A 26,633-nucleotide genomic window follows, 5' to 3' on the forward strand; every position below is an offset into this window, starting at 1 on the left:
CACAAAGAGATGTTTATATAATTAGAGGACACCACATACATCTGCTGGTAAGAGAATTTAGTCTACAAATAATAGAAAAGCTTTCTAAAAGATGTTGTGGTAAGCATCTTTCAATTGGGTACAGAGAAGATCATGTGGTACTTGCTTTATGTCAAGTTAAGCTGTGATCATTTAAAATAATACTGATGGAATAATTGTTTTCAGTTTCTAGGCCGAATTCTCAACAACTATAAATGCTAATTTACACCTGCTGAGGAGATTGCATGGTAGGTTATATATTTATATATTGTACTATATGCAAACTAGTGAAGTTATTTCTAATGTTTACCATTATAAAGAACTCTGAAACTTTGAAAACACTAATGTAAACAGTGTATTCTAAAAGAAACAGATAAAAGTGCACTGAACATGTTAAATACATTATTAGGTCGATGAAGATCATTTGTATTGATCCAGGTCTGGCTTCACAGCAGTTTAATCAAAGCTGCCTGGAAGATGTAACAGAGTGGTCATGGCATTCACGGCCTTTTGTGCTGAGTGAGTCAACAAATGACTAAAATTTCATTACTGCTGCAACTGACAACTTATGCAAAATTAGCCAGAGCAGGCTTAAAAAAGGGTAGACCAGTATTTAGAGGTGGAACAAAACCCAGCTTCTGTTTTAATGGGGAAATTGTGCTGCCAAAGGTTGCTGATGATCCACCCAGAAATTTGTGGGCTCTTGATAGCCACACTACTTACTTCCCCTTGATCTGGCAGATTTACATTAATTGGATTTTTATCCCATATGGCAGTGACCCAAGATATCAGTACCCTCTTACTCCCTACAGCTAAGGAACAAAAAGAGAGAGATGAAAGTCTTTTGTTCCTTCTCACGGCCTCCAAGGATGACAAATAAATCTCAGTGCTAGTGCTTCCTGTGTAATATGAGCTCATAGTTTGTTACGGAATTGGGAACAGGAGGCTTGGGAGAGTCATTCAGCTGTGTCAGCCAAGAGCAAAATGAAAGAAAAAGGGTCTGTAACTTGGCCACATAGTGATCTGAGCTGCAAGTCATTTTTGCTCTAACTCGAAGTTATTAATAGCATAATTTACAAAAGCCTTCAGCAAGACTTATGTGTCATTTTATGAGGCACTAAATAAACACTAAACAGCAGACAAAGTCTACCACCAAGAGTTTACCATTGACAGAAAAAAACCTGAGAGCTAAGAAAGGAACTTAGGACAGGTAGGAAACTGAGCCACAGAAAACAGAGGAAGAATTACATGATTTGTTGAGGTAATTTGTAGAAAAGCCAACAACTGACCCCAAATGCTGACCCAGCATACACTCCTTCTCTTGAGAGCATACCACACTAAGGACACTTAAAAACAATACAGTGGCAAAGAACTGAATCATCCTTTTGCTTGGGCTGCTCTTGGATCTCTGGAAATTAAAATCGTTGTCCCAGAAGAGCCGTGCTACACACAATCCACCTGCTCTGTTGTTAAACAACTTCGCTGCTCAGAGGCCTCTGCTCTTCTTTCACCATCAATGGGTGGGGTTGTTTACAGGTCTTTTGAAAGTTACCTGTGGACTTTATGACAAAATAGCCTATTATATCTGTCTATACATCTAACTGTATTATGATTTCTTACTAAACATTGCTATATATTTTATACCACAGTGTATCACAAAAGTCTGCAACTAAGTTAAATAACTAAAAATATATATATATTTTAAAAAAAGATTGTTTCTTCACCAAAATACAGGGTATCAAACATTTCTTTAAAAAAACCCCAAAAACTTTTGTAGAATGCCTTTTGGGATTACGCATTTTGTGTGACAAGCAAAGTACACAGCACAGCCCAGCAGTAAATGGAAAAGCTGCCCAGATCTGGTCTGTTGCTTAGAGGTTTCAGGTTCAGCCAGGTGAATCAGCCCCCAGACCCGTCACATGGGCCAAGACCCACAGTGACCAGTCAGTCAGCAGCACTGACAGCTCCCCTGCTGGATCACTGGTTCTTTTGACAGCAATTTCTGCCTCTGGAGCCTTAAGCTACATTTCTGTTAAGAACAACGTTAGCTCAAAGAGATACTAGGTTAATGAAATTGAAGATGTTCAGAAGAAAAATGTATGTGGTGCTTTAACCACTTTTAAGAAGCATGAAGTGCAAGTGATGGAAGGGTGACCTTTATCTTTTCTATCATCAGAAACCGAACCTCTCAGGCACAGTGAGAACATAATTTATCCTTTTGCTTTGTTCTGTTTAAAGATGTGATCTTTAAACAGCATGAGATCTGTTTTTAACAACTTTGCAGTGTAGGTAGAGAGAAATAAATTGTTAAGAAGAGATGTCAGTTTTAAAGTAAAGCTAAGAGGCCCACATAGCCCTCTTTTTGGTCAATACTGATACTTTATATCTTGGGTCTTTATTTCTCTGGGAATGTCATACCTGGAACATCATCGCTAGAGTGGCCTTACTGGCATTTTCTACTCTACATTAGCTGAATGAGTTGGCTTTTCTTTTTAAAATGCTTCTCTTGCAAGATGTTTTTCAATTACACCACTGCTAGGAAGATTCATTAGAATGAGGACATCAACTCCTTTTCTCTTTTGCAGAAAGCCCATTTTGGTAGAAAGGAAGGCAACAAAATATGCTCTGCCTAACTGAATTTCTGCCAAATCATCTTGCAGGGCAAAGAAAACTCATTGGCAACCTGTCACAAGAACACCTGGGGTAATGTAAAAGTCCCAAAAAATCTGGTAAGGTCAAAAGGTGAAACAGGAAAATGCTAAAGGAGGAGAATGATTACTATTATTATTATTATTAAGCAACATTTAATCAGTTTCAGGCTTGAGTTACCAGGAGTAAAGAAGCAGAATAAAGCAAAATTAAATGGTTCTTATCATTTATAGTCAGAACTTCAGTCAAAAGACAATTGTTTCTTTTTGTAGTTACTAATTTTGGTAAATTTAGCACTTTTAAATGCTAGTAATATAAATACAGCCAGATTCAAAGTTATTGGTACATCTTTATTAGTAAAAACATGACACTAAAGAATAAAATACTATTCTACTTGCTTAAAATAAAAAGTTGGTTATCCATTTACTTCAGAATTCTAGCTTTCCCTCGGGGGAAATCTGGAAGTTTTAAATACACCGATCCTTTGCTTTGTAACAATTCTCTTTTTTGACCTCTTAGATATTTTTTGTCTGCTTTCACATTCTTAATTATTTGTTTTTAAATTATAAATCAGATTTTAGAGTCATTTTTCTTAAACCACTTGTCACAATTCTTTACAAAAATCTACATGCAGATTCATTCTTAAGACCAACCAAGGATTTACAATATGCTCAACTAGGCAAAAATTCTGTAGTAATCAGCACAATGTATTTTATACTCCATCACAATAATTTTTTCTGTCTCCACATCGATATAACTTTTTCTGCTTTTTACAATGGTTTACAACTTAAATAATTTAATACAACACTTGTTATATTTTTATTGCAAGCTTATAAAACTTACACAGTAAGTCTCTTGCATGCAATATATTAAATAAAGAAATGACAGAGAAGAAGGGTAACTGATGATTACTAAAACTGTAATTCAGGTTCTAAATGTGTCATAAAGTGCTTCTGGCTCACTTACATTCTGCACATCTTGTCAAAGTTCCTCAAATGCACCACCTCCTCATATTCAGATCTTGCCTGCTACTCCAGTGTTGATAGAGGGAAAACAATGATTTCACATTTCAGTCAATGCACTGATGAAGGGATAGTCAAGGGGAAAGGACCCAGCATAAAGCCCAAGGGGCAGGAATGCCATTGCCAGCTCTGCCATTGAGTTGCTGGAAGACCCTGGACAACTGATTTGGCTTCGCGAACATGTATAGAGCTATGCTTTATTTAATTTTGCAAAAGCTTCAGTGGTATAAAGACACACTCCTTAATTGTAAAGCAGGACCTTTCTGTCTCATTTTTGTGTTTCTAAGCAACTGAAATACTTGATCCTTTGTAAAATAAAACTCCAGATTTCATACTTCCATTTTGTAGAGTAAAAAAAGTACTTCCCTGTCTTTGTGAAATGCTTTGAGATCATTTGATGAATAATTGTTACTGCTTTAGTCTATCTGGGAGCTTATGTAAAAGATGCTGCTTCAATAAGACTCTTTAAAATTATGTTTTGCATTAGAGACCCACTTTAAATATTTTTACAGACACAGTTCTGTCCATCTCTACAAAGTAGGTCACTGTATATCCTGTATATCCACAAGAACACATAAGTCTGCTACTTCTAAACCCCCTTTACTGATCACTTACATAAAAATAATGAATAGTGATCTAAACTTATGTCAGAAGTAAATTTTACATACTTGGAAATGCTATTTCAATTTCCATCTTTCTATTTCCGTAATTATTCATATTTTTGAAACTCAGGATTTAAGCTATCTCTTGTACAGCTTCTAAGGAAAGGCTTCATAAAAACATCCAGAAAATATTTCTGATGGCTTGGCCCAAAGATACATAATTATTTCCCATAAGCCACTTACCTGTGGTCTTAATAGTCTTAATATTGCTAATGAAAAGACTCTTTGTCTAGATGATTAAGATTTCTTAGTAGAAAAGCTTGTGACCTCTAAGAGATACATCACAGACAGCTGAGAAAGGAACTTACGAACATTTCTTTTTGTAGAAAAATATGGTAAGAGTGCAGATATATGAAGATTAATTTCTGAATTGTGCTGCGATGATTTCAGCCCTTGCCTACATGAATCGCTTATTTTGTAGGGTGAAGAAACACAGGTGCCTGCATACTCTCTGAGATTTTGGTTTTTGCTTGATGCTTGAATGGCACAACATGAAAATGAATAATGGAAATAAAATCAGCATTGAATTCCTAGATTAAGCAGCAAGTTTTTTTCCCCCGTCAAAATATAAAGCAAAAAATAAAATTTGCAAGACAGGTATGCTTGTGAACTTGAAAAACTTCAAGGAAAGTACCTAGACGATTGCAACTCAATTTCATTTGATTGTTACCTTTTTCCTTCTCTCTAAATATCTTACCTATGATGTTTACCTTTGTATGTTTGCAATTATAAAGGAAATTAGATTAAGTAATCTGTATTATGGGATGGATTTTAAGAACTAGATTAAGTTCCCCACCTCCACAGATGGATACATGCTTAATTGGTTGCACAGTGTTTGAGAACTGATGAAAAATGTGCTGCATGTAGTGTTCTAATTTCTGTTTATTGCCTATCAAATCAGAAATCTACTCACCATAATACTGTTTCCAATAGAATGAGACAAACTGTGGATCTTTGCAAAGTATTCAGTAAGGGTGGGCATACTAGGAATAAATCATTTGGAAGGCAGAAAAAAACTTCTAAGTAATAAATAAGAAAACATCCTTGTAATCTGAATCATTAACTCCTTAGTGCCACCCTAAACAGACAAATCAAGATCACAAAATGTCTAAAGAATGAGCTAACTTCCATATGGAGATATCTAGAATTCATCCATTACTGTTGCTGTTTTTCCATACAGGAGACACTGAAATCAATATGCTGCATTGGTTCAGTAAATTTGTCTCTTAACAAGTTAATAAAACAGTGATCCCCACATAGTCTTTCCATCAAACTTTCATAGAAAAAAATGAGAATATTAAATGTGCTAAGATAGGGAAGATCTGCTCCATTTGCTCTGCAATGATAATCTTTTACAAAAGAGGATTTTTATTATTAATTCTTTGCCTTCTGGGGATATTATAATTTCTTAGAATGTAAAAATGCCTTAAGCACAGCAATTTGCTGAGCTAGACTGAATTTCAGGATGTTTCAAATGAGCAGATAAACAACCGCATAATAAGCAATTATTAGATCAAGACTGTACAGTACAGATACAGCAGTGAACCAGCCAATGGACAAGCATGTAGCACATACTGTTTTTAAGACTAAGCATTAGTGATGCTTTGACACGCATCACAACACTTCTGTTAAGAATTAAATACCCTACTGCTTATTTTTTCTTTAGAAATGCAGATTATTTTTTCAATCAAATCCTTGGGGTCTTAATCATTGGACACATCCCTCTGCATATGAATAATAAGGAGTTTACAGGCTGAACATAACTCATGTGCTAAAAGTGATTAGACTAAATTTTTTTTTCAATTAAATAGTTACAAGTCAATTGTATAGGCCTATTAAAACCTGGTATATTCTCAAGCTTTGAATTCTGCAGCTCCTTAAAGAAATATATTATTTTATCTTACTAAGAAAAAGAGCCAGATACACTCTAGAAAAGTCAAGTGTAAAATCAATGTAATTTAAAAGGTTACCACATTTTTAGGACCAGGGTATTCTTTACTTATACAAAATTTTGTCAAGCACTCAGAATGGCTGGGAAATGTGGCAGCTATGAAACATGACATTTAGGCTGTTTGAGATGCACAATAAAGTTATTAGCTGAGCTTTTCTCTAAAAGAATCAGACATGGAACAGTAAGAAGGGCTGATATCTATAACGACAGCTTTATGTTTCAGCACAGATCTACCAAAATGATTTGTCCATTGAAATGAATGACCCAATTCACACTATTCAAAATTACTGTTTTAATTCTGACTTGTTTGCATCTATGAGGACTACTTTAAAAGAATTTATGGTGATTCATTAGTATAAGTCATACTCATTAGTATGAGTGTTGCAAACACCATTTTAAAAATAGGAAAATTCAAATTCAAAACCAGTGGTTTGCACCAAAACCAGATTTTGTTTTAAATTTAGGATGGAATTATTCTTATGTAATTTAATAGTTTAAAAGCTAAACACCTGATGAAAAACCCTCTGTTCCAAAAGAATATTAATCCCATTTCAAAATATGATAAGGGTCCCTTAGAAGTGTCTGTCAACCAACACAAAAACCCTAGGTCATTAGGTTAAACAAAACAGTTAACTTATTTTAGGTAGTTAGACAAAGTTGATCTTATCTGAGCTGTCCAGGCAACTGTGAATTGCATCACTTTTTTTAATAAAAGCAACAAGGAATTTAAATAAGCCTCTGGTTAAATGAGTTATTACTGCAAACAACTTCATTGCACAGTCCCTTACATTAAATGGTCAGCCAATCCTTCCTATTTCAAATTCTTCTGCGATGGTTTTCCAGTCTCAAAACATCAGCTTCAAGTGGAAATTTAACTGATGTTCATAAAAGACAATGGAGCTAAAATGCAACAGTTGTAACAACAGAATGATTTAGACATACTTTATTTAGAGACATATTACAATCTCTTAGTCTAGTAAACTTTTCCTTGTCACTCCCATTGCTCAGAAGAGTTTAATTTAAAAAAGATGCAGAAGTTTGCCACTTGGTACTTCTGGCTTAGAAGATGTTTTAAAGGAAATAGACAAAAAGCAGCTATAATTAGAAAGCAGCAATATAAATTGGAAGCTTTGTACTCAGATCTGCTACTTTTTAGTCTACATTTCCTCTTATGTTTGCAACTGTGAGGACATTTCAAAACCCTCGTGAAAGGGACTGGTCTTCAAATAGATCATGGCTGCAGGGCTAAATTTAGGCCAAGCTTAATTTTAAGTATTGGAAATGAAGAAGGCTTCTCTGACAGGTTAATTAAAATAAAGGAAGCTATTTAAATCTGCCCAAGGATATGCATGTCACTGGCAGTTCTAGTGGTGACATTTGGTGGGCAATGTGTAGCTGATGGAGTTAAATGGATGCACCATAGAAAGTAATTTTTTATGGAGCAAGCACTTCATATACACACCGTTAGGTAAGATAAATGCATATACTTTTAGCCCTAAAAATCCAAATTTAGCCAAGACTAATCTATGGGTTCTGCTCTAGCTAATGCAATTATTAATTAAGGGTCACCAAGTAAACTTTTGTCTGCTCTGGTGAAAGCAAGAGGAACTAACTCACAGTGATATATTTCCCTAAATTTATAGGATTGCTGCACAGGACCTGGTTAGACTGCGGAGCTGGGAGTGGGGAAAGCCTTTTGGTGAAAGAGCTTGCCACTTGTATTCTGGGGTTCAGCTAAAGAGTTTTAAACAGTTGAATGCACAAACAGTAGCAGCATGACTGCAGAGGTCACGCTTGTAGCCTACAGGGATGTTGCTGAAGAGTGCTACAGAAAAGACATTAATTTAACAAACTACTGAATCTCCAGACTGGGGACACTTGTAGGTGGATGGATGACAGTGACCTGCAGGGTTTGGAGAGTTCTTTTCTTCCACACACACTGTCCCACATAGGTGTGGGATTCTGTGGTGCTGATTTTAATGCTGAACATGCTAATCTGTTTTTGGCCAAAAACTTAGTCAAGACAAGAAAAGTAAAAAAATATTTTAAATTTGGAACATGATTAAAGAAAATAATTTGGACTTGATTCAAAATCAGTGGTAAAGCTAGTAATTTCAGTGAGGTCATCATGATCCCAAGACCAGTGGTAAGGTTTTAGGAAGCACTGAAAAAAACAAATACACCTTAATAAAGATGAAAGTTTGGCCTAAGTGACCCAGAAGTTTGTCCAGCCCATAACCCTACTGTAGACTGCACCAAGTGCTGCGGAGAGGAACTGCACAGGACAGTATAGAGAATGCTGTCAACTTGGAATGTCTTCTGGCACTATACCATCACAGACATAGCTGTAACTACCTAGAAGAAGCAACTATATTAGCTGGTGGGACACAAAAAAGTTAACTTCACATAGTCACCTATGTTAAGAGATCGAAATAGGACCACCCAGCTGGTAGCCTTTCTTTTTTCTTTTGGTTTTCGTTCAAAACTGATTAAACATCAATTAGAATCAGGTCTTTCAACCTGTACACTTCTCTGTGACCTTTAAATCAATGAACATTTCTTCTAGATAAAGTCAGCCAGCGAGAGCACAGCAAAGCAAAGCTATATTGCCTTAAGGTAATTCCAGGAAAGGTATCATTAGTGTGATACCATGAAATTTTGCATAAAGACTCAATATAAACTATTTGCTTGTTATTAATACAAAAATGAAATTATCACTTGCTTTTATAAATACAGAATAGTGTCAGAAATAAAAGATGACTGAATGTTGACAATTATGTGCCTTCTCAACTACGACTTACAACTTGGTTGAAATTAAATGTTTTTAGAAAGAGCTGTTTTTCAATTTTTATCATAGAATCATAGAATAGTTTGGGTTGGAAGTGACCTTTAAGGTCTAGTCCAACTTTCTTGCAATGAGCAGGCAGATCTTCAACTACATCAGGTTGCTCAGAGCCCTGTCCAACCTGACCTTGAATGTTTTCAGAGATGGGGCATCTGCCCCTTCTCTGGTCAACTTGTTCTAGTGTTTCACTACCTTCATTGTAAAACAAATTTTCTTCTGGTAAGTACTGATAAAATTTATATGATATTCCTCACCTAATGCCAATGACTGGAACACTGTTCACATTGATAGTTTTGGCCTGTTACATTAAGGAAAATCATCAGACAATATAGTCTATGTAGAGAAAGATAGTTTGGCATATGTTTGTACTACACTATGTTTGACATAACTGTACTAGGAAGGATAATGGAAGCATGATTTTAACATTAGTTCTGACAACAAGACTTAGATATATATATGCAATACAATGACATCACTGACTTTTGATAATGCTCCTCTGGTTACATTACTGTATTATGAATTCTTAGAGCACAGCCTATGCAATTCCACATTCCTGGTGCTCTTCAATGAATATGGCTACAGGTCATGTGCATACATTGCTGGTGATTTACTTTTAAAATTAGTCTTATTTACGCAAAAATTGACTAATCTGGCCTAAAGCCACAGTATTTTTTAAAGAGCTTAATTTTTTGTCTTTAATCTTCATCACAGACACCAAAACAATTTTAATAAGCAAGGTTTAATTCTCTTATAGTAAGAGTAGACTATATCTTCATCTATAGCTCCATTTACATGGTATTGAAGTTCCTTTTACCATGCAATGGGTCAGCATCTACCCTACTGAGCACAGCTTTACCATATTGTCTAAGCTAGGATCTTTTATTGCTCAGCAGTATGTCAGCTCAGTAGAATGAAATATTTTCTATAGCAAACGTTGTTAAAAACCTGATCAAACTCCTGAATCCAAGCTGTCAGAAGAAAAATGAAATACCCAGAGTGGTCCCTGGCACAACACACAGAACCAGTAATAATTTAACTTTTGCAGGACAAGCTGATGTGTTTAATTTCTGTATCAGCTGTTTTTCAGTTTACTGTTATAACATTAAAGCAGTACATTTTTACAGGAGATATGTTGCAAAGTATATTGTGATTTGGTGCATTTTTTTTTTTCACCAGTATTTTTCATCTCTAAAGTTTGAAAAGGAAGGCAGCTTCTTATGAAACTACCACTAGTTTAAAATGGCCATTGTACATCACTTTGTCCTATTCTGACTTTACCTTTTCAATTTTATGCAATGGCCAGTGGAATTTCTCTCATCTCTCAAAAGCATCTCCTGTCTTAGATCCTGGCTACCATTTCTCTCCAAACAGTGTGGGCTCTCCTGTGAGGAATAATAGGCCACATTAGTTTTGGAACCGCTTTAATTAAGAAAGGTACTAGGCAGAATTCTCTGAATTAATTGAATTCTCATGAGTAGTTTAAAAGGAGAAGGAAGGAATATAGTCCTCAAGAAACAATTTGTTCAAGAAAACACTTGCTCTCCAGAGTGACTTTATGTAAATCAGCATCAATATACTGCATGAGATTATTTTATGATTGTATGAAGGTTCACTCTATGGATTTCAGTCATTTGTAAGCTTTCTCTTGAACATTAGGGAAAGAAAAGTACTTTCTTTCATACTTTTTGAAAGACACTGGTATAGACACCAATTCCTTCCCGTTGAACTACAATTTATTTAATTTTGACACCAAGTCACTTCCTTGCCTTCTATGTCTCAGTGCATTCTTATTACCCACTGCCACAGACTAATATTTGAAGAAGGAGAAAGCTAAATTTAATCATTTAAAAAAGAAAAAAATAAAATCAGAGACACTGAATAGCCATAGCCACTACCTCAAACTTTATTGTCAGGAGCAAAACATGTTCTTCATATAACTTTTAATTACTAATTCACAGATTATTAGTAAATTCATTACTTACTAAGTGAAATTAGCTTGTGGTAATGTTTAATGCTATCATTAATTTTTTATAGCAAACGTGTATGCTCTAAATCCAAAACACGCTTAAATATTTTCGTAGCACATCTTTCTTCATCCTACTCTGTGGTCACAGCACAAATAAAAATATATTTAATTGAAAGTATCTAAAAGTAACAGTGAACTTTGTCACCAAGAGATAAAACAATACATATATAATGAAAATACAAAGGAACCAAGCCAAGAACACAGATTTGTCAGAACGATGATGAAAAAAACTAAACTTAGTGTGTTTCAGAACAGGCAGCACATATATGTTTTTCTTTAAAGCAAAAGGAATTCAAAGAATAGGTTCAAGGTCTGGTTCAGATTTATAAGTTACATATCAAGTTTAATTAGAGAACCTATGGTAACTCAAACTGTATATGGGGGGAAAAAAAGAGAGATTAGATCTGAAAATACCCATTAGTGTAAATATGGAACTATTTTCTCTAAAAGATGGTCTGACCTGATGAAAGTCCTGACTTCATAAAAGCTGAAGGAAGTTCTGCCACCAACTTATGTGGAGCCAGAATTTTATGAATTGTGTGCTCATTTGCACCTGTTTACATTGTCTGCTTTTTATGTCTTTTGACATTTTGGAATCTGCGCTCCTGTGCAGAAGGAGAGTAGGCTTGAGAAAAAATTTGGCTGGAATTCAGGAGACAAAAGTTCAATTTCTGTCACAGGCTTACTGAGAAAACGTGAATAAGTCATTACCTCCTTCTCTTGTCTCCAGGTTACTTCTCAGTAAAATTCAAGTGATGAAACTAAGCTCCTTTCTAAGGTCTTCTGAGATAAAAAATATAAAAAGTAATACAGCTAGGAATATTTTTTCATTTTTCATCACTAAAACTGCTGCTTACAAAATTCCAACAAGACACCAGTGTGATACCTCTGAAGGCACAAGATGAGAAACATAACTCGGAATTTTAGAGCCGTCGGTTTCTTAATGAGAATATGCAAGAAAGAAAAAAATAGCTTTTAGGTTGGTAATAGTGGCATATATTAAAAACATTTGTATGTAAGTACATGACTACTAAAGAAACAGTTGAGGAATAAAATTGGAAATCCACAAAACAATTAATGTGTTTATTAGAAATAAGTCAGAACAGTGGAATCACTGCTTCCAGGTAATTCTTTGCTACAGTAAGCTGTATATTACCCTGGAAATGACACTAATGCTGGTGAATTTAATGAATTTTCAACAAGCTATGCAAGAAAAGAACACTGAGAATGTTCACAGTCTTTCTTTAATTGCTAACAGTTTGAACTTACTCCAGTACTTATAATTTTTCAGTCCACAGCCTGCAGAATGGCTGTGAACTATCCAGCCTTTCATTTTAGCTTCAGTCTTGCAATGAAATCTGTGTGAAAGCTTCCTGGGGGCTACAAGTTTCTATCCACTTCAACAGAAGGTCATGATTATGCTTTTAGGGACAATAAAATGTTTTAGCAAATTTTAGACAAATTCTATTTCTTTCCTGTTCATTACATGACTTTTTAGGAGTTTTATCTAACATAAACTCTGTGATCCATAAAGAAGACAAGCAACAACAATCACAGTCAAACAGCTTTAAGTCAACCTAGTGAACTAGTCAACTCCAGTTCACAACTGCAGGATGAAGCTTGGGGATGATCAAGCAAGTCACCTCAAACACCAGATCAAAACACCCGTAGGAGCTTTAAGATCATGAAACAGATTAATGAAATTAATGCAATTAATTCCAAACATGCAGAAATGTTTAGCCTTTAGGAGGAGATAAAAAATTCATATCTGGTCAAAGGCTATTTATCAAATGAGCTAACATGGAATTGTCACTTTGCAAATTTAATACAACTGGTAAAACTAACAAGTATTGCTGCAGGAACACCAGCAGTTGTTTTACAAAATGCTTGTTAAGGATTATAGTGTGTTTGTTAGTCTGTTTTCTTGCAACAGTGAACATTTGGCAGAAGGGTTGTTCCCTGAGAACTGTATCAAGAGCTATAGTGTTGAATCTGATCATTCAAGATGCAAAACGTACTGTCCCCAATTTCCTGTATTGCAATTTAACTTGCAACTACATGAAAATCAAGTAGAGTTGTTTAGTTCCTATATAATTTAGGCTTTGCAAGAAAAATTATCCATCTCCAAGTAGCTTTCTGTGAGGTAATGGATGGCAGAATAAGAGACGAGATACGGTCTGTGAAGGACAACATCAGCAGTAAAAGGGTAAAATTTGCTTTCTCTGTCTTGGTATGGTCTCTCCAACTGGTACATTGAAAAATGAGTTTGGAGACCCCTGAGCAGTTTTTGCCATGCTGGTCCCACTTCATGAATAGACAAAACACTTCCAATGCAGAACTCTGAAAACTAAGAAGCAGCTAAGGTGAGTTTGCAGAGCTGCAGTCAGAGGGAAATAACATTTTGGATGAAAACTGAAGTATAACATTTTTTAGATGTACTTCATAATACTAGAAACTTAAAATGGTCTCTAAAAACAAATGCAAAATAGTATTGTAAGCAATGTGCTTAACTCCTGCCTAAAACCAAAGTATTCCTTTCAATCCATACTTGCCAAAGACATTTTCTGAGATGCGTCCTATGCTAAACTTATTACAGAACAAGCATTAATTTCCGTGGTGAGGAAGTATTATGCAGCATGGTTTCTATAAAAATGAAATTTTAGCATGCTTTACAAGTTTGCAAAACTCCTGCATAAAGTATTCTGAAACAAGTGAAGCCAAAAATGACAAGCAACGCTTTTAATGAAAGCACTGTTAAACAGCTGAGGTTTCTGTTTCCAAATTTTAAAGGATCGAAAGTTTAGGTACTTTGCATACTATCACAGATAAAAACAATCACAAGAGGAGAAAATAAGAAGACAACAAAATTTTAAAAAGCCTCATCTAAAGATAGAAATTCTTATTATTTCTGTTGTTGTTATAGTTTGAGTGACCCAAATACTTGATTAAATCACAGCAGGTAAGTTATGCTACATGATACAATACAAAAGAATTCAAAGCACATTCATTCTATGTAGTTAATGCACAGAAAAAAAAGAAGAGCAATCAGCTAAATTACAATATATTTATCTCCATGTATATAACTATAGAAAATGCCTTAGGCTGGCTTCTGTTTGTTCTTTTCATAAAAGCTTGGAAATTAAAAGATCTCTGAACTATTTTAAAATTATGACATTATGGCCATTAGAAGAGCAATCTCCAAACAGATTTGATCACAGGCTCCTTTCTGGAGCAAGACATGCACTTCAACAAACTATTCTTTTTCTTCAGGGGTCTACTTAACTGTTCTCACTATTGCACTGCCTCTAAAGAGAAGCTCATTTTGAGAGGTGCTGAGAATCTGTAATTTAAGGCAGGAACTTCATGAACATAAAGCCCTATAATTCTGCTATCCTGTGTGAAGTTACAAAGTCAATTCTTCTGTGCCACAAAGAGGAACTTGTTTGTACAATCCAAACAAATTTACATACACAGCATCAGTAAATGGATGTGATATAGCTGTGATATATTTAAGAGTAAAATAGGTGAGATACTCTGATTTTTCTTATATCTAATTTCTCCCAATTATCTGGACTACTAACTCTTACATTCCTGGCAGAATGATTGAAACAAGTCAGGACTCTGTAAATGTCAGAAACAACAGCTTCAAAATACCTTTTTTTCCCCTTCCACAAAATACTTTTTTTCCCCCATCCAGCAATATTACCATTAGGTGAAGAGAATAAACTTTGATTTTCAAAGTTCCTAAAGTCTTTATGTCCAAATAAGCAAAAGTTTTGAACAAAGTTTTGAAGTTCTCTAGAGGTTTTATAGTTTAAGATTTTATCTTACAGATTATTTAAAAATTATTTTAGAAAACCTACTAAGCCCTAGTCAAATTAGTATCTAGGCCCCATATCAAATGATATAACCAGTATGCTTAAATGAGGAAAACAAAGTTTTTTCCTAGAGAATATATGACATTACTGATGATGTAAATATTGAACTTCATAACAGGATCCCTCATATTCAGATGTCTCAATCGTTATCAAATGAATTATACTCTGGAAGCACACTGGCTTTTAGACTCTAATAAGAAACACTCTAGCTATATAACATCCCAATGTTTATTATAATTCTGAACTTGTGTGTATTCTGTTAAGATAGAGAGATGGAAAGAAGAAAGCACAAATGTGCAAACTAAAGAGAAATGAGTTAAAAACAACTCACACCAAAACCAAAGAGTCCAGACACATCTAAAAAACCATTTATCTTTCAAAGATATGCTCTGATAGGAAAAACCTGCTTGTTGGTTGCAGTAATTATTATTCAAGTAGGTAGTGGGAGCAGTCATTTTGAAGAGTGTGGAGTATTAATGACAGAATCAGGTTTTCTTTCTTTCTGAATCTGCCGTTAAATGCCACTACTTTTGGCCAATTCATTGTAATTATATAATAATCTATAGTCATAGAATAATTTTGGGAATCACAGACTAACTCTGGGGGGTAAGGCTCTCTGAAAACCATATAGCCCAATCTCCTTGATGATCAGAGCAAGAGTAACTTTAGACATTTGACCAATTTTCTAAGGGCCTTGTGCTGTCAGGTTTTCGGGATCTCCAAGGTGGAACTGCCACAGCCTGTGGGGTTTCACTCTCATGGAGAAAAATTCAATCCTTGTGTCTAACTGGAATATCTCCTGTTGCAACTCATAACTGTTGCTCCTTATCCTGGTATAGTTCACCTCTGAAAAAGTCCTCTCCTTCTCTGCAATATCTATTAAGGAAAGGGAAGACTGCAATTTGCTTCATCCCTAGGTGGAACCTTCTACCCTAGGTGGAAGTAAGCCAGTTGCTTTGGAATTTTTTCCTCTGTTCTATGTGCCACTTGCATGACCTTTTACTTTAGTGGCTTTTCTTTGGACTTTCTCCAGTTTGGTGATCTCCTTCTGTGATTATCCTATTTAGTATTTCAGGTATGCCAGCTGACATCCCTCCAACTACTGGCTACATGCTTGCCATTCAGAAGTAATGTAGAAAGAGAAGAAATTTTCTAGTTTACTACAATGGAAAAAATTACCTTTTTCCAATGTTGATGCTTCAAACTTATCAGTGCAAGTAGAAGAGACATGACTAAAGGGACTGTATTACAAATGTGCTTTCAGTGTCAACGAATTAGAGCTACTAATTGGATTTTAACCCAGCTGATACCATGCATTACTTGTAAAGGCTGAGAAAAGTCCAAAGCAAGTTAAAAAATGTGGATTTTTCATTGCTTGCTTTAATAAGGATTGAAATTACTCATTAATACATAATGACTTTATGTTGTTTTCAACATAAATTTATCCAAAATTTAAGAAGAAAAAGGCACAACTACATATATTATGCAAAGTCTAATTACATGAAGTGTGACAACGGCAAAATACTTTCTTTTGATGGTTAGTTACAGCTGTTTTCTTAGATTATGTTACAGTGCAGAGGGCAAGAACAAGAAAACAACCTTCCTCTCCACTTTTTCATGGTGAAAAGGAATAATTTTACCAGAGAAGTCAATGAAACCCCAAGCCCAATTTGTGGGCAGTAAAGTGGTTGAACAAAATTACAGTACTTTTATGGATTCTAAACACAGGTTTTATATATTTGCTTCTACCTCAGAGTATAACTTTGAGAGGATTTTCAAAAACAAAGAAACTGTCCTTTACAAATGCATGCTGAAAGTATTTTAAACATAAATCTGATTTGTGACAGTTTTAAAATTTAGACAGTAATTATGAAGCAGTATCCTTCAGACCATTTTCCTGTCATAACTTTTCCCAGAATTTAAAGGATTGCAATTTAATAATAATAATAATCAAAATTCAGATCCACGTTTTAGCAGTCTTGGAAAAAAACCCCACCAAACCAAGAAACAAAACACGAGCAAGGAAAGCATATGCATCTTTTAGTTTGCATAAAAAACCACAAGAGAAGGTATGCTACTGAGTAATAACAATGAAACCAGTAAGCTGAGTATTGAGGATGTGAGGTTTGGCTGCAAAGTCCAACTTTGAGTATGCACCAGAGGCAGTAAACACAGGGGGCGTTTTTGCTCTAACAATCTCTGTGGAGTACAAACAGACCTTCCCTCCTTACTCTGTCTTCTGTCTTCAGGCCTCCTCTCAATGTTGAAAAGAAACATGTCAGACTATGGAGAAGGGCCAAGGGGAGGGGAAACAACAGGACAATGAAACACAAAGGCATCTCATCACTTTTCACTCTGATCAATAAATAATCCTTGTGTCAATATTGTCTCTAGACTTCAGGAAAGTAACTTCTTCGGCTTCCATTACCCAGATGGACAAATGACAATATCCAGGCTACTAAATCAGACTCTGCCTGCAGAACCATCTTCTCATACTGTTAAGTTTCTGCCCGCTTTTGGAGTTTGAATCAGAACATTATTTTGACTTCTTTTTTAGCTTCACAACTTTATATAAACAATTATTCAATGCCATTAGATAACAAAAAAATCATGTTTGTCTCCAAGCAAATGGCTAAACTTTTTTGGATAACCTCAGAGACTGCTCAGATGCATTGTTGACAGACTCTTGCCAGCTGTATTTGATATCAGATATATTAAACAGATATATCTGGACAAAGAAGAGATCATATCCTACTGCTTGTAGAACCGAGGATTTCAACAGGGCTGACACTGGGACACTTTACAAAAGGATTTTAAGGCATTATCCATTTAACTGTTATACTTACTAGAACCCTTAAAAGTTAAGATTTTCAGCATCTCCTTGTCTCAAGAAAAAGGCCCAACAAGGAAAGACCAACTTGTCTTATGATAGTCAAGACATCTGACAAAACCTGATAGGTACCATCAGTGGTGTCTGCAATTGACAAAAGGCAAGATCTTAGAGAAATAAATTAACTTTGAGATACTGGAGAAGGAAGAACTAGAGGAGACATTGGAGAGGAAGTAGAAGACTTTCAACTAAGATTTATGGATGGCTTTTGGCTATCAGTCAGTGCTAGTTCTGACATCTCACCTTCTCTTTTTCTCTTGGAGAATTATACAAATTACTGCTCTGGGCAGAACTGATACTTCTCAGTGCACAGGTTACGTGACAGAATGACTGACAAAGGTCAGCCAGCCAACTGTTTGGAAGTGTAACTCTGTACACAGTCCTTCCTTGCAAAATTCAGTATTTTCTTTCATAGATCTCTTTTTTAGGTTTGCCAGACAAAGAGCAAATGGCAAGCATTTCGGTACTAAAGAAGAAAGACAAGCTAGTCATGCTAAAGGTCCATCTACTGCAGTATTATGTTTCAAGCAATGGTCCTAAATAAATATCTAGAATTAATAAAAACAAGGGATGCAGCCAGGATGTTACACCCAGTTAATTTTGAGCCTACATTTGTTTTAAACTCAGTGGACTTACTATGTCAGATGTAATTTCATTCATCCAAACACCATCAAACTTTTTTTTCTTTACTTGTAAATAAAAAGTAATATAGAGATGGATCTATACAAATAATGAAAAGTTCTTTAGAAATCAAAGTTCTTCAAATGTTTATAGATTTAGAATCATAGAATTGGTACCAAAATGTTGGCATGTTGAAACAGTCTCAGAGAAAAACTGCCTATGTTATTGTAAACTAATCTGTGATGTGTCCTTAAAAAGTGAGTTTGTAACAAATGGTTTCTGGATAGCTAGACAGGTCATATATTCCTCACATATAAAACACCAGATGATACAAATTTGGCAATGGTTGCAAGGCTGATGTCATACTTTTATAGCTGTTTTCTGTCAACAAAGCACTAAACAAAGTTTCTCAAGATTAATTTTGTTGTAGTAAAAGTGTTTGTACTTTATGCATTTAATGCACTTTTATACAGTTTTAGAGACATTTTTGCATTATGGACAGATCTTGTACACTTAGACATGTCAAGAAGATGCCATTTCTCTAGAAGGGTATTAATTTGTTCTGATTCCTTGTAGAGCTAGTTATCAAATTACTCCTTTTGACTCATTACAGAACAGACTGAGTTCTCATTCCATAAGTTTCTTTACATCTGTTCTCTTAAGATTTTGATTGTATACCCTACTGCTTAACAAATTCAACAAATTACAACATTTATTGAGTTAACATATTAATTACCATTAAGCAGCAAAGCCTGGATCACTGATGTCTAGCACCTTCCAAACTGCATATGTGACGAAACCAAATCTGTTTTCAACATGTTAGATCACTTTGGAAATTCTTCTTTATAAACTATCACTTTTTCAACAAAAGGTCTGTTTTCTGATAGGTGTGTTCTGTCCTACAGGTCACCTGTAGTAAAGATGTAAATCTTCAATACAAAAATTGAAGTCTATACAAATAATTATTTTAGTGAATGAATTATTTTAGAAAAGCTACTGAACCCCAGTCAAATTAGTCAGGAGAACTTAAAAAAAAAAAAAAAAAAAAAGTGAAAACATAGATGGATAGAGTAACCTATAAATGTATCTTAGATTTTAGTGGCAGGAATTCTAAAAGACACATCAAGTTGTACACCATACCTTAAAACAACCTTACCAATATATTGTTAGTGTTCTGTATCAAGGATATAAGGAGTATATTCTAAATCAATCTTGGGTCAAAGAGTTAAATAATTTATTTCCATTTAAAGCTTTAGTCAAGCTTTTTTTTGTACAACTCTGCAATCATAACCTTCAGAAGTCACGAGTGGTCTACTCTGAATAGGAGCGAGTTCTGGCTCTGGTCCCTAGCCTTGGCACTGAGGGGCTGAATTTTTCTCAATCTAGTATCTGTGCACTTAAAAAATAAATTTCCCATCCTAAAGGACAGAAGGCCTAAAGCAGGATCTAATGTACTTTAAGCTGCCTCACAGGCATTAATCACTTCTCCATCCAAATTCAGTTGAGAGACAACATTAGCATTAAAACAACTCCCCATGTCTTGGATAGCAAACACAAAAATCCTTCCCTATAGTTTCATATGAGATATTCTGCTAAAAATATGCATCTACAATACCAGCACAACCTTGACAAAAATAGGAAAAGTTTAAAATTTTGGGATTTTAACAGACACTTAATAAATCATTAATTAATAGTCTTGACTGGATAGTTTGGGTAGACGAACAAGATGCCACCTCTTTGGCTCAAGACCAATTTTAGTTACTTTTATTCTTTTAAAATGTCATTTCAAACATGTAGTTTCAAACATACTTATGAATCGCTATTTTCTGATTGCTTCTGTATATTATAGGCTGAATAATTTCCCAAAGTACTAAAGCTTTTTTTTTTTGGTGCTTGAACTATTATACCTGGAAATTATATTTTCTTGACAGGAATCCCAAAAAATTAAACTTTAAATTTTCCTCTTTCAAGTTCACAATTCTCACATTTTCCACTGAGAATAAATTAATAGAATTCAGTAGAAAACCAAGCTTAAGTTTACCAGTCTATTTCAGACACCATCATGACATTTAAAAGTATTTTTGTTCAGTCAAATTATATCTGTTAATCATAAAAAATACTTCATTTTAATTAGTGCCTGCAAAGCTTGAGCTAGTAACTGCCATTTCATTTTTAAAGGATTTATTTACTTGCTTCATTGTTAGTCAGTAAAGAGGTCTTATTACTGTTCAGTTTCTACTCACATGAGTAGTTCTTCACAAGTGCTGAGTAAATACCAATTACTCACATTACTCACACGTAGACCTACATACAAATGTGTGAAGGTTAAGATTCCAGTTGTCCCCATGGGGAATTTTTTCCCATTGTATAATGGCATATCCATCAAGAAAGTGAAGTTGAAATAAATTTCCAGTGCGAATTTAAAGTACATTGGTAAAAAAAAAATAAACTTCAGACTTCAGTGAACACAGACATTCATTATTATAAAAATGCATCTTGATATCTTCAAGTGATCTTCTTCCTCCTCTCTCAGATTTACATTGCATAACACACTCTCTGTCCTGGAAACTGTGTTTTGGAAAACATGTGGAAAATGTGTTGATAATGCTGTGTTTTATTAAATAAAATACTTTAAATCTTACCAGATGGAAAATCTTTAGTTTCAAAGCTGCATGCTGTACATGCATCAGGGTGTTACTCTGGCATTGCAAGGACTCTAAATGAGTGCCTAACCACCAGGGCTTCTCTTGCAACAGAAGAAAAAGTCCCATTACAAGTAAGATTTTTTTACAGTTAAGCTGAATTATACTTTTAATATCACAAATGTTAAATATTAGATTTAAAAAAATATATATAGTGTCATTGAAACTAGATAAACTCATAAGAACTCAGGGCCTTTTAGACCTACATATTTAGAGAGCAGAGCCACTTTAAACAGTACTTAATATATTCATTTTAGTGTTCCTACCAGATGGTCTATTCCTGTTTGCCTTTTTATATTCTCCATCCATTTTTTCTTCAGTATTAAAAGGCATTGTGTAATACGGTGTCTGGTGAATGCAGGACCTTCTCTATTCTCAAATAAATATTCAAAAATATTTTGCATACATCTTGTGAACATGGTTTGTTAAATCATAATGTGATAACTTATAAACATTCATCATTCCTATATAGAAGTATAATATAGTCAACTGCTTGGTATAACAAATCATCCTGACACGTTTATATTAATGCATATTTGAATGAGAACAAGAAAGAAATAGTCAAATTTATGTTAAAGACTTCTAAAGGCTTAACAGCATCTTACTAAGTATATATGTCAGCTTAATCTAATCCTCCTACTTCTAATACGTTCTGTGGTCTCAGCACGGTGCCCATAATGCTCTCACATGTTATGAGGGATTGTCTCTGAGAAGTTCACCATCAGTACTACACTTTGTTCAATAAAACTTTATATCTGCTCTTAGGATGACAGAAAGCTATCTGTCTCCAATTTGCATTACAAACCTTTAGCTTCTTTTGACATCCGTAACACCGGCTGTAATAATTTCCAATAACCTGTTATGATATGCCAAGTATATATATTCCTGGTTGTCATCTTACTGTGTCAGGTAACAACACATTTCTAAGATTTATTTGGAACATTTTGAATAAATGGTAACTTCTTCATACAAAAACCCTCTGTATTATCTAATCAGAGGCTCATTTGAGAAGGCCTGTGGCACTATTTGCTCCTTTCACTCCAATGATTTTAAGTTCTAATCAGAAAAATACTACCTTTATTTCTTTTCTGTGCTTTTGCTAGTGGAGACAATACATTTCAATTCAAAATCTTGCAAGATTTATTAAAGACTATTTACTAATCTTATGACATGATAGAAGTCCTCCTGAAATCCACCAATCTGCAATTATCTTCCTTAACCATCTTTCTTGATTTTTGGGCATCATAATTTCTACCTATTCTATTACAGATACCTGTTGTATGTGTTTCACATAATTTGATGAAAAGCGTCTATTATTCCCTGCTACATTATTATTTTTCCTCGGTAGAAAATGTATCTTCTGGCAGATGAAGACCCAAAAGGACAGATTTACTTGTGGGATTAACAATGTCTAACACTAGTCAGAGATCAAACGTGTCACTAATGGATCCTCATACAAATGGTTAGCAACTTCTACTACCTGAGCTGGATTAATAAATGGCAAAAACTGGTCTCTCAATATAATTTCCTTTCTGGCAGCCACATTAAGGAAACAAAAATTTGTAAAGGTCTGTGTATTAGGCTTGCAGATTTACAAATGAAAAGAAAGACCCAATACTATCTCTGGTGTATTAAAACTGGGACACTAAAGCACATATACAGTGTCAGTAGTCCTGCCTATCAAAAATAAAAACTGCCAATAGTAACAGAGAAGATAAAACACAGAGTATGTCATCTTACTTATGGACACTGTCAATGGAATACTGAATTAATGGGAAAAAATTGGACACCTCACGCAACAGTTTTTTAACTGAGAGTTAATATATATGTGTGAGTATATTTTAAATTATGAGAAGTAGAATTATATTACTAGTGCAAAAGACAGTCAAGAACATCATTCACTAATACACTGCATCATTTTGAAGGCTAATGATTCTTCACTGGAGACTGGATGTCTTACAAAGCTCCAAGAACACGTATTACCAGTGCACTTGAATGTCTTAACAATATATTAATAATTAGATTTTGGATTTTGAACCAGAAAAAGTGTGTGGGTGTATAAACACACACACATATACATATATATAGTCTTCTAACAGATAGAAATTATCAGCAAGACACATTTCAGCAACAATCACTTTAATTTGAGTAATTATTTTTCAATATATATCACACGTACTCTTCCATTGCATTAACTTTCTAGAAATTTTTCTTAAGAAGAATTTCTTAAGAAAAATTTCATTTTAAAATTCTTCATCAGTGAATTAGTGTTCCTTGTATATTTAATGTATTCTATATATTCTCCAGATTTGCAGGCATGTATTTCTTACCAGTGGGGATAATGATAAAATTGGTATAATGACAGGAATTATTATGACAGTGCAGAGATCTGAACACAACAAGAATGAATATATGACAAGCACACAAATCTTTCTATGCATACGCTATTGGTAATATAAAATGAACAGAACGGAATCAAATTTTTTTATGTGTGCAATTAATACATTATATTGAGAAATATATTTTACAAAGCAAATGAAATTTGTTTGGAAGTAATTATTCTATGGCCTGAGAAATACCACAAAGAAAGCAGGCGAAACAGTAATGTTAATCCCATGCCAGAAACATGTTTTATCAGGTTTCTTTTTAGCTCTTAAACAAGATGTAGTAAAAACAACAACATTCTGTCAGACTATATGTTCATTCCTTGCTTCCTGGATTAAATATGCTTATTCTATGCCACATTTTTATAGCTTTCAATTCCTATACTTTAAATCTATTAAACAATGTCAAGTTGAATATTCTTCAAAAACTGCTGCAGGTTAAGAAAAAAAATAGGACAGTAGAATATTTGAGGGCTAACATTTATGTCAGCTAATTAATATGGATCAGTTGTAGTCTGCAAGGATTTTTAAAGTGCATGCATGTTTGAGATAAATATAGACTAAGGATCTGATTTTGTTTCTTTTTGATAACAAAGTTCTTACTGATTTCAATACAAGTATGGTCTACCAGTTTTGTAGGTCTGAAAGACAAAGTAAGCTTTTGTGCTCTTGCATAATATTAGCTGTCCCAAATAGAGAACAGCCTAAAATGCAGATCTACAACATAAGAAATAAATTGCAGTTGTAATATTACATTCATTGGTACGTATTTTCTTTACTTGATAAGGGAATGAGATTCTGAAAAAATAAACACTGGGGGAAAACCCAACAAATTTGTTTGGATAGCAAGTTCTATTTAAAGAAGTTAGTCAAAAGTCCACCTATGTTCAAAACCAGTCATCCTCTATTCCAGAAGATGCAACATAATTTCCTTATTTTAATTCTTTTTCCTTATTGCTATTTCATTATTTATTCTCAAAAGAGTTCCTGCTAGAAGACAGAAATTGGTTATTTGAACATGGTTCTAGACTGTGACAAAAAGAGGCTACCAAATGCACAACTGTTCAAACACTTTTAAGCAAAAGAATGATTCTCCCTACACTGAAATCGAAGGTGGCTGTATTTCTATTGCATGGAAACTAAGGATAACTAGAGCAAGATCATATAATTCAGCCTTCTACTCAAATCACATGTGAGATTAGAACAAAAGTAATCCAGAACTTTATCCTGTTTGGACTTCAGGAGGTCCAAGAACAGAGCCTTTCAATATGAGAAACATGCTTGGTAACCAATGTATCTTAATTGTAGAACTGTAGAATTTTTTGGGTTGGAAAAGCCTTCCAAGATCATTGAGTCCAGCTGTAGATCTAACACTGCCAGATCTACCACTAAACCATGCCCCTAAGCATCAAGTCTACTACACATCTCTCAAATACCTCCAGGGGTGGTGACTCCACCACTTCCCTAGGCAGCCTGTTCCAATGCCTGATAACCCTTTAGGTGAAGAAAATATTCCTAATATGCAAACTCAGCTTCCCTTGGTGCAACTTGAGGCTCTTTCCTCTTGTTCTGTCACTTGTTACTTGGGAAAAGAGTTCAGCCCCCACCCGGCTACAGCCTCTTTTCAGGCAGTTGTAGAGACCAGTAGTGTCTCCTCTGAGCCTCTTTTTCTCCAGGCTAAAAACCCTCAGTTTCCTCAGCCCATCCTCATATAACTTACTCTCTAGACCTTTCACCAGCTCTGTTGTACTTCTCTGGACATGCTCCAGCACTTCAATGTCTCTTCTGCAGTGAGGAGCCCAGAACTGGACACAAGATTGGAAGTGTGTCCTCACCAGTGCTGAATACAGGGGGGCAGTCACTGTCCTGGTCCTGCTGGCCAAACTATTGCTGATACAGGCCAGGATGCCATTGGCATTCTTGGCCACCTACCCTTGAAACACTCATCTAAATTTTTTTTTCCAATGAAATCTTATGTAGAAGTAAATAAGAGGTAATGGTAAATTACATCTTATGGTAAATCTTACCTTTTTGTAGGGTTTCAGCATCAAAGACCTGCTCCTTGAAGAAAGCCCTAAAGGACAAAGGACTGGCACTGCAGTCTTCTGAAAGTTTGTCCATAGCTTGTTTAAACATAGCAACTAAGTCATGAATAGCTCCATCTAAATCAAGGTGAGAAGTGGATGACGAAATCAAGCTCAGGCGTACCGAGATTGATGCACAAGATGCAGAACTAGACTCCACAGATTCACACTCAATTTGGAAGCCCTCTGACAACATCTTCATTGCAAAATGTTTTCTTTGCAGTGGATCATCAACTACTGCAACAACATGCCATTCAATGGCAGCATCTCTAGGTAGGTGAGATATTACAACCACAGCAAGCAACCCACATAGTGCAGTTTCATCATGATGCATCTCTGAATCTTCAACCTAAAAGATAAACAAAATATTGTCCATATTACAGAGTTGTAAAAATCAGTGTTGCTCATTTCTAGTTAAAATATTTTAAAAAGTATATGCAGTACATTTATTTCATGGAAACTGGTTTTCCCCTCAACTTTCCTTATTGAAAAGTCATTTGAGCAATCATGAATTTATCGGACAGTATCTCCTAATTTTTGCAATCTCAAACCACTACTATGCCTGTACCATTAAGAAAAAAGATGATCATAATTTATTTTGCACTCATTCTGCAATCAAAAGAAGTCTTTTTGTGCATGGTGATTTTATTTGTACCAAAGGTTTTTGAAGAATAAAAAAATGTAGGAATTACCAAAACTACAGAAATGAGTCAGTAAATTATGTGTTTTATTTTACAAGTCGGACTACTAAAGATTCAGTTCAGATACAGCAAAAATATAGTTCAGATAGTTCTAAATAGCAGAATTATCCTGAACAAACCCTCTTAGAAGATAGAATGTGTTTTTTTAAATAGCAGAGCTCATTGAGAATGTATATTTAAATTATTTTCACATAAACCAA

At 34.7% G+C, this 26,633-nt stretch overlaps 1 protein-coding gene across 5 annotated transcripts in view; it reads right to left on the reverse strand.

The window, feature by feature from the left end:
* The window catches only part of DPH6 (diphthamine biosynthesis 6), a 190,021-nt gene that overhangs the window by 10,928 nt on the left and 152,460 nt on the right, over nucleotides 1-26,633 (reverse strand). For all 5 annotated transcript variants that reach the window (XM_083864141.1, XM_083864142.1, XM_083864143.1 and 2 more), the window contains one exon: nucleotides 25,676-26,081. In XM_083864141.1, coding sequence (XP_083720267.1) covers nucleotides 25,676-26,081 — 406 coding nt within the window. The remainder of the gene's footprint in view (nucleotides 1-25,675; nucleotides 26,082-26,633) is intronic.

The sequence above is a fragment of the Zosterops lateralis genome, assembly GCF_965231275.1.
Source record: "Zosterops lateralis genome assembly, chromosome: 6".
In the NCBI taxonomy this organism is placed as follows: Eukaryota; Metazoa; Chordata; class Aves; order Passeriformes; family Zosteropidae; genus Zosterops; species Zosterops lateralis.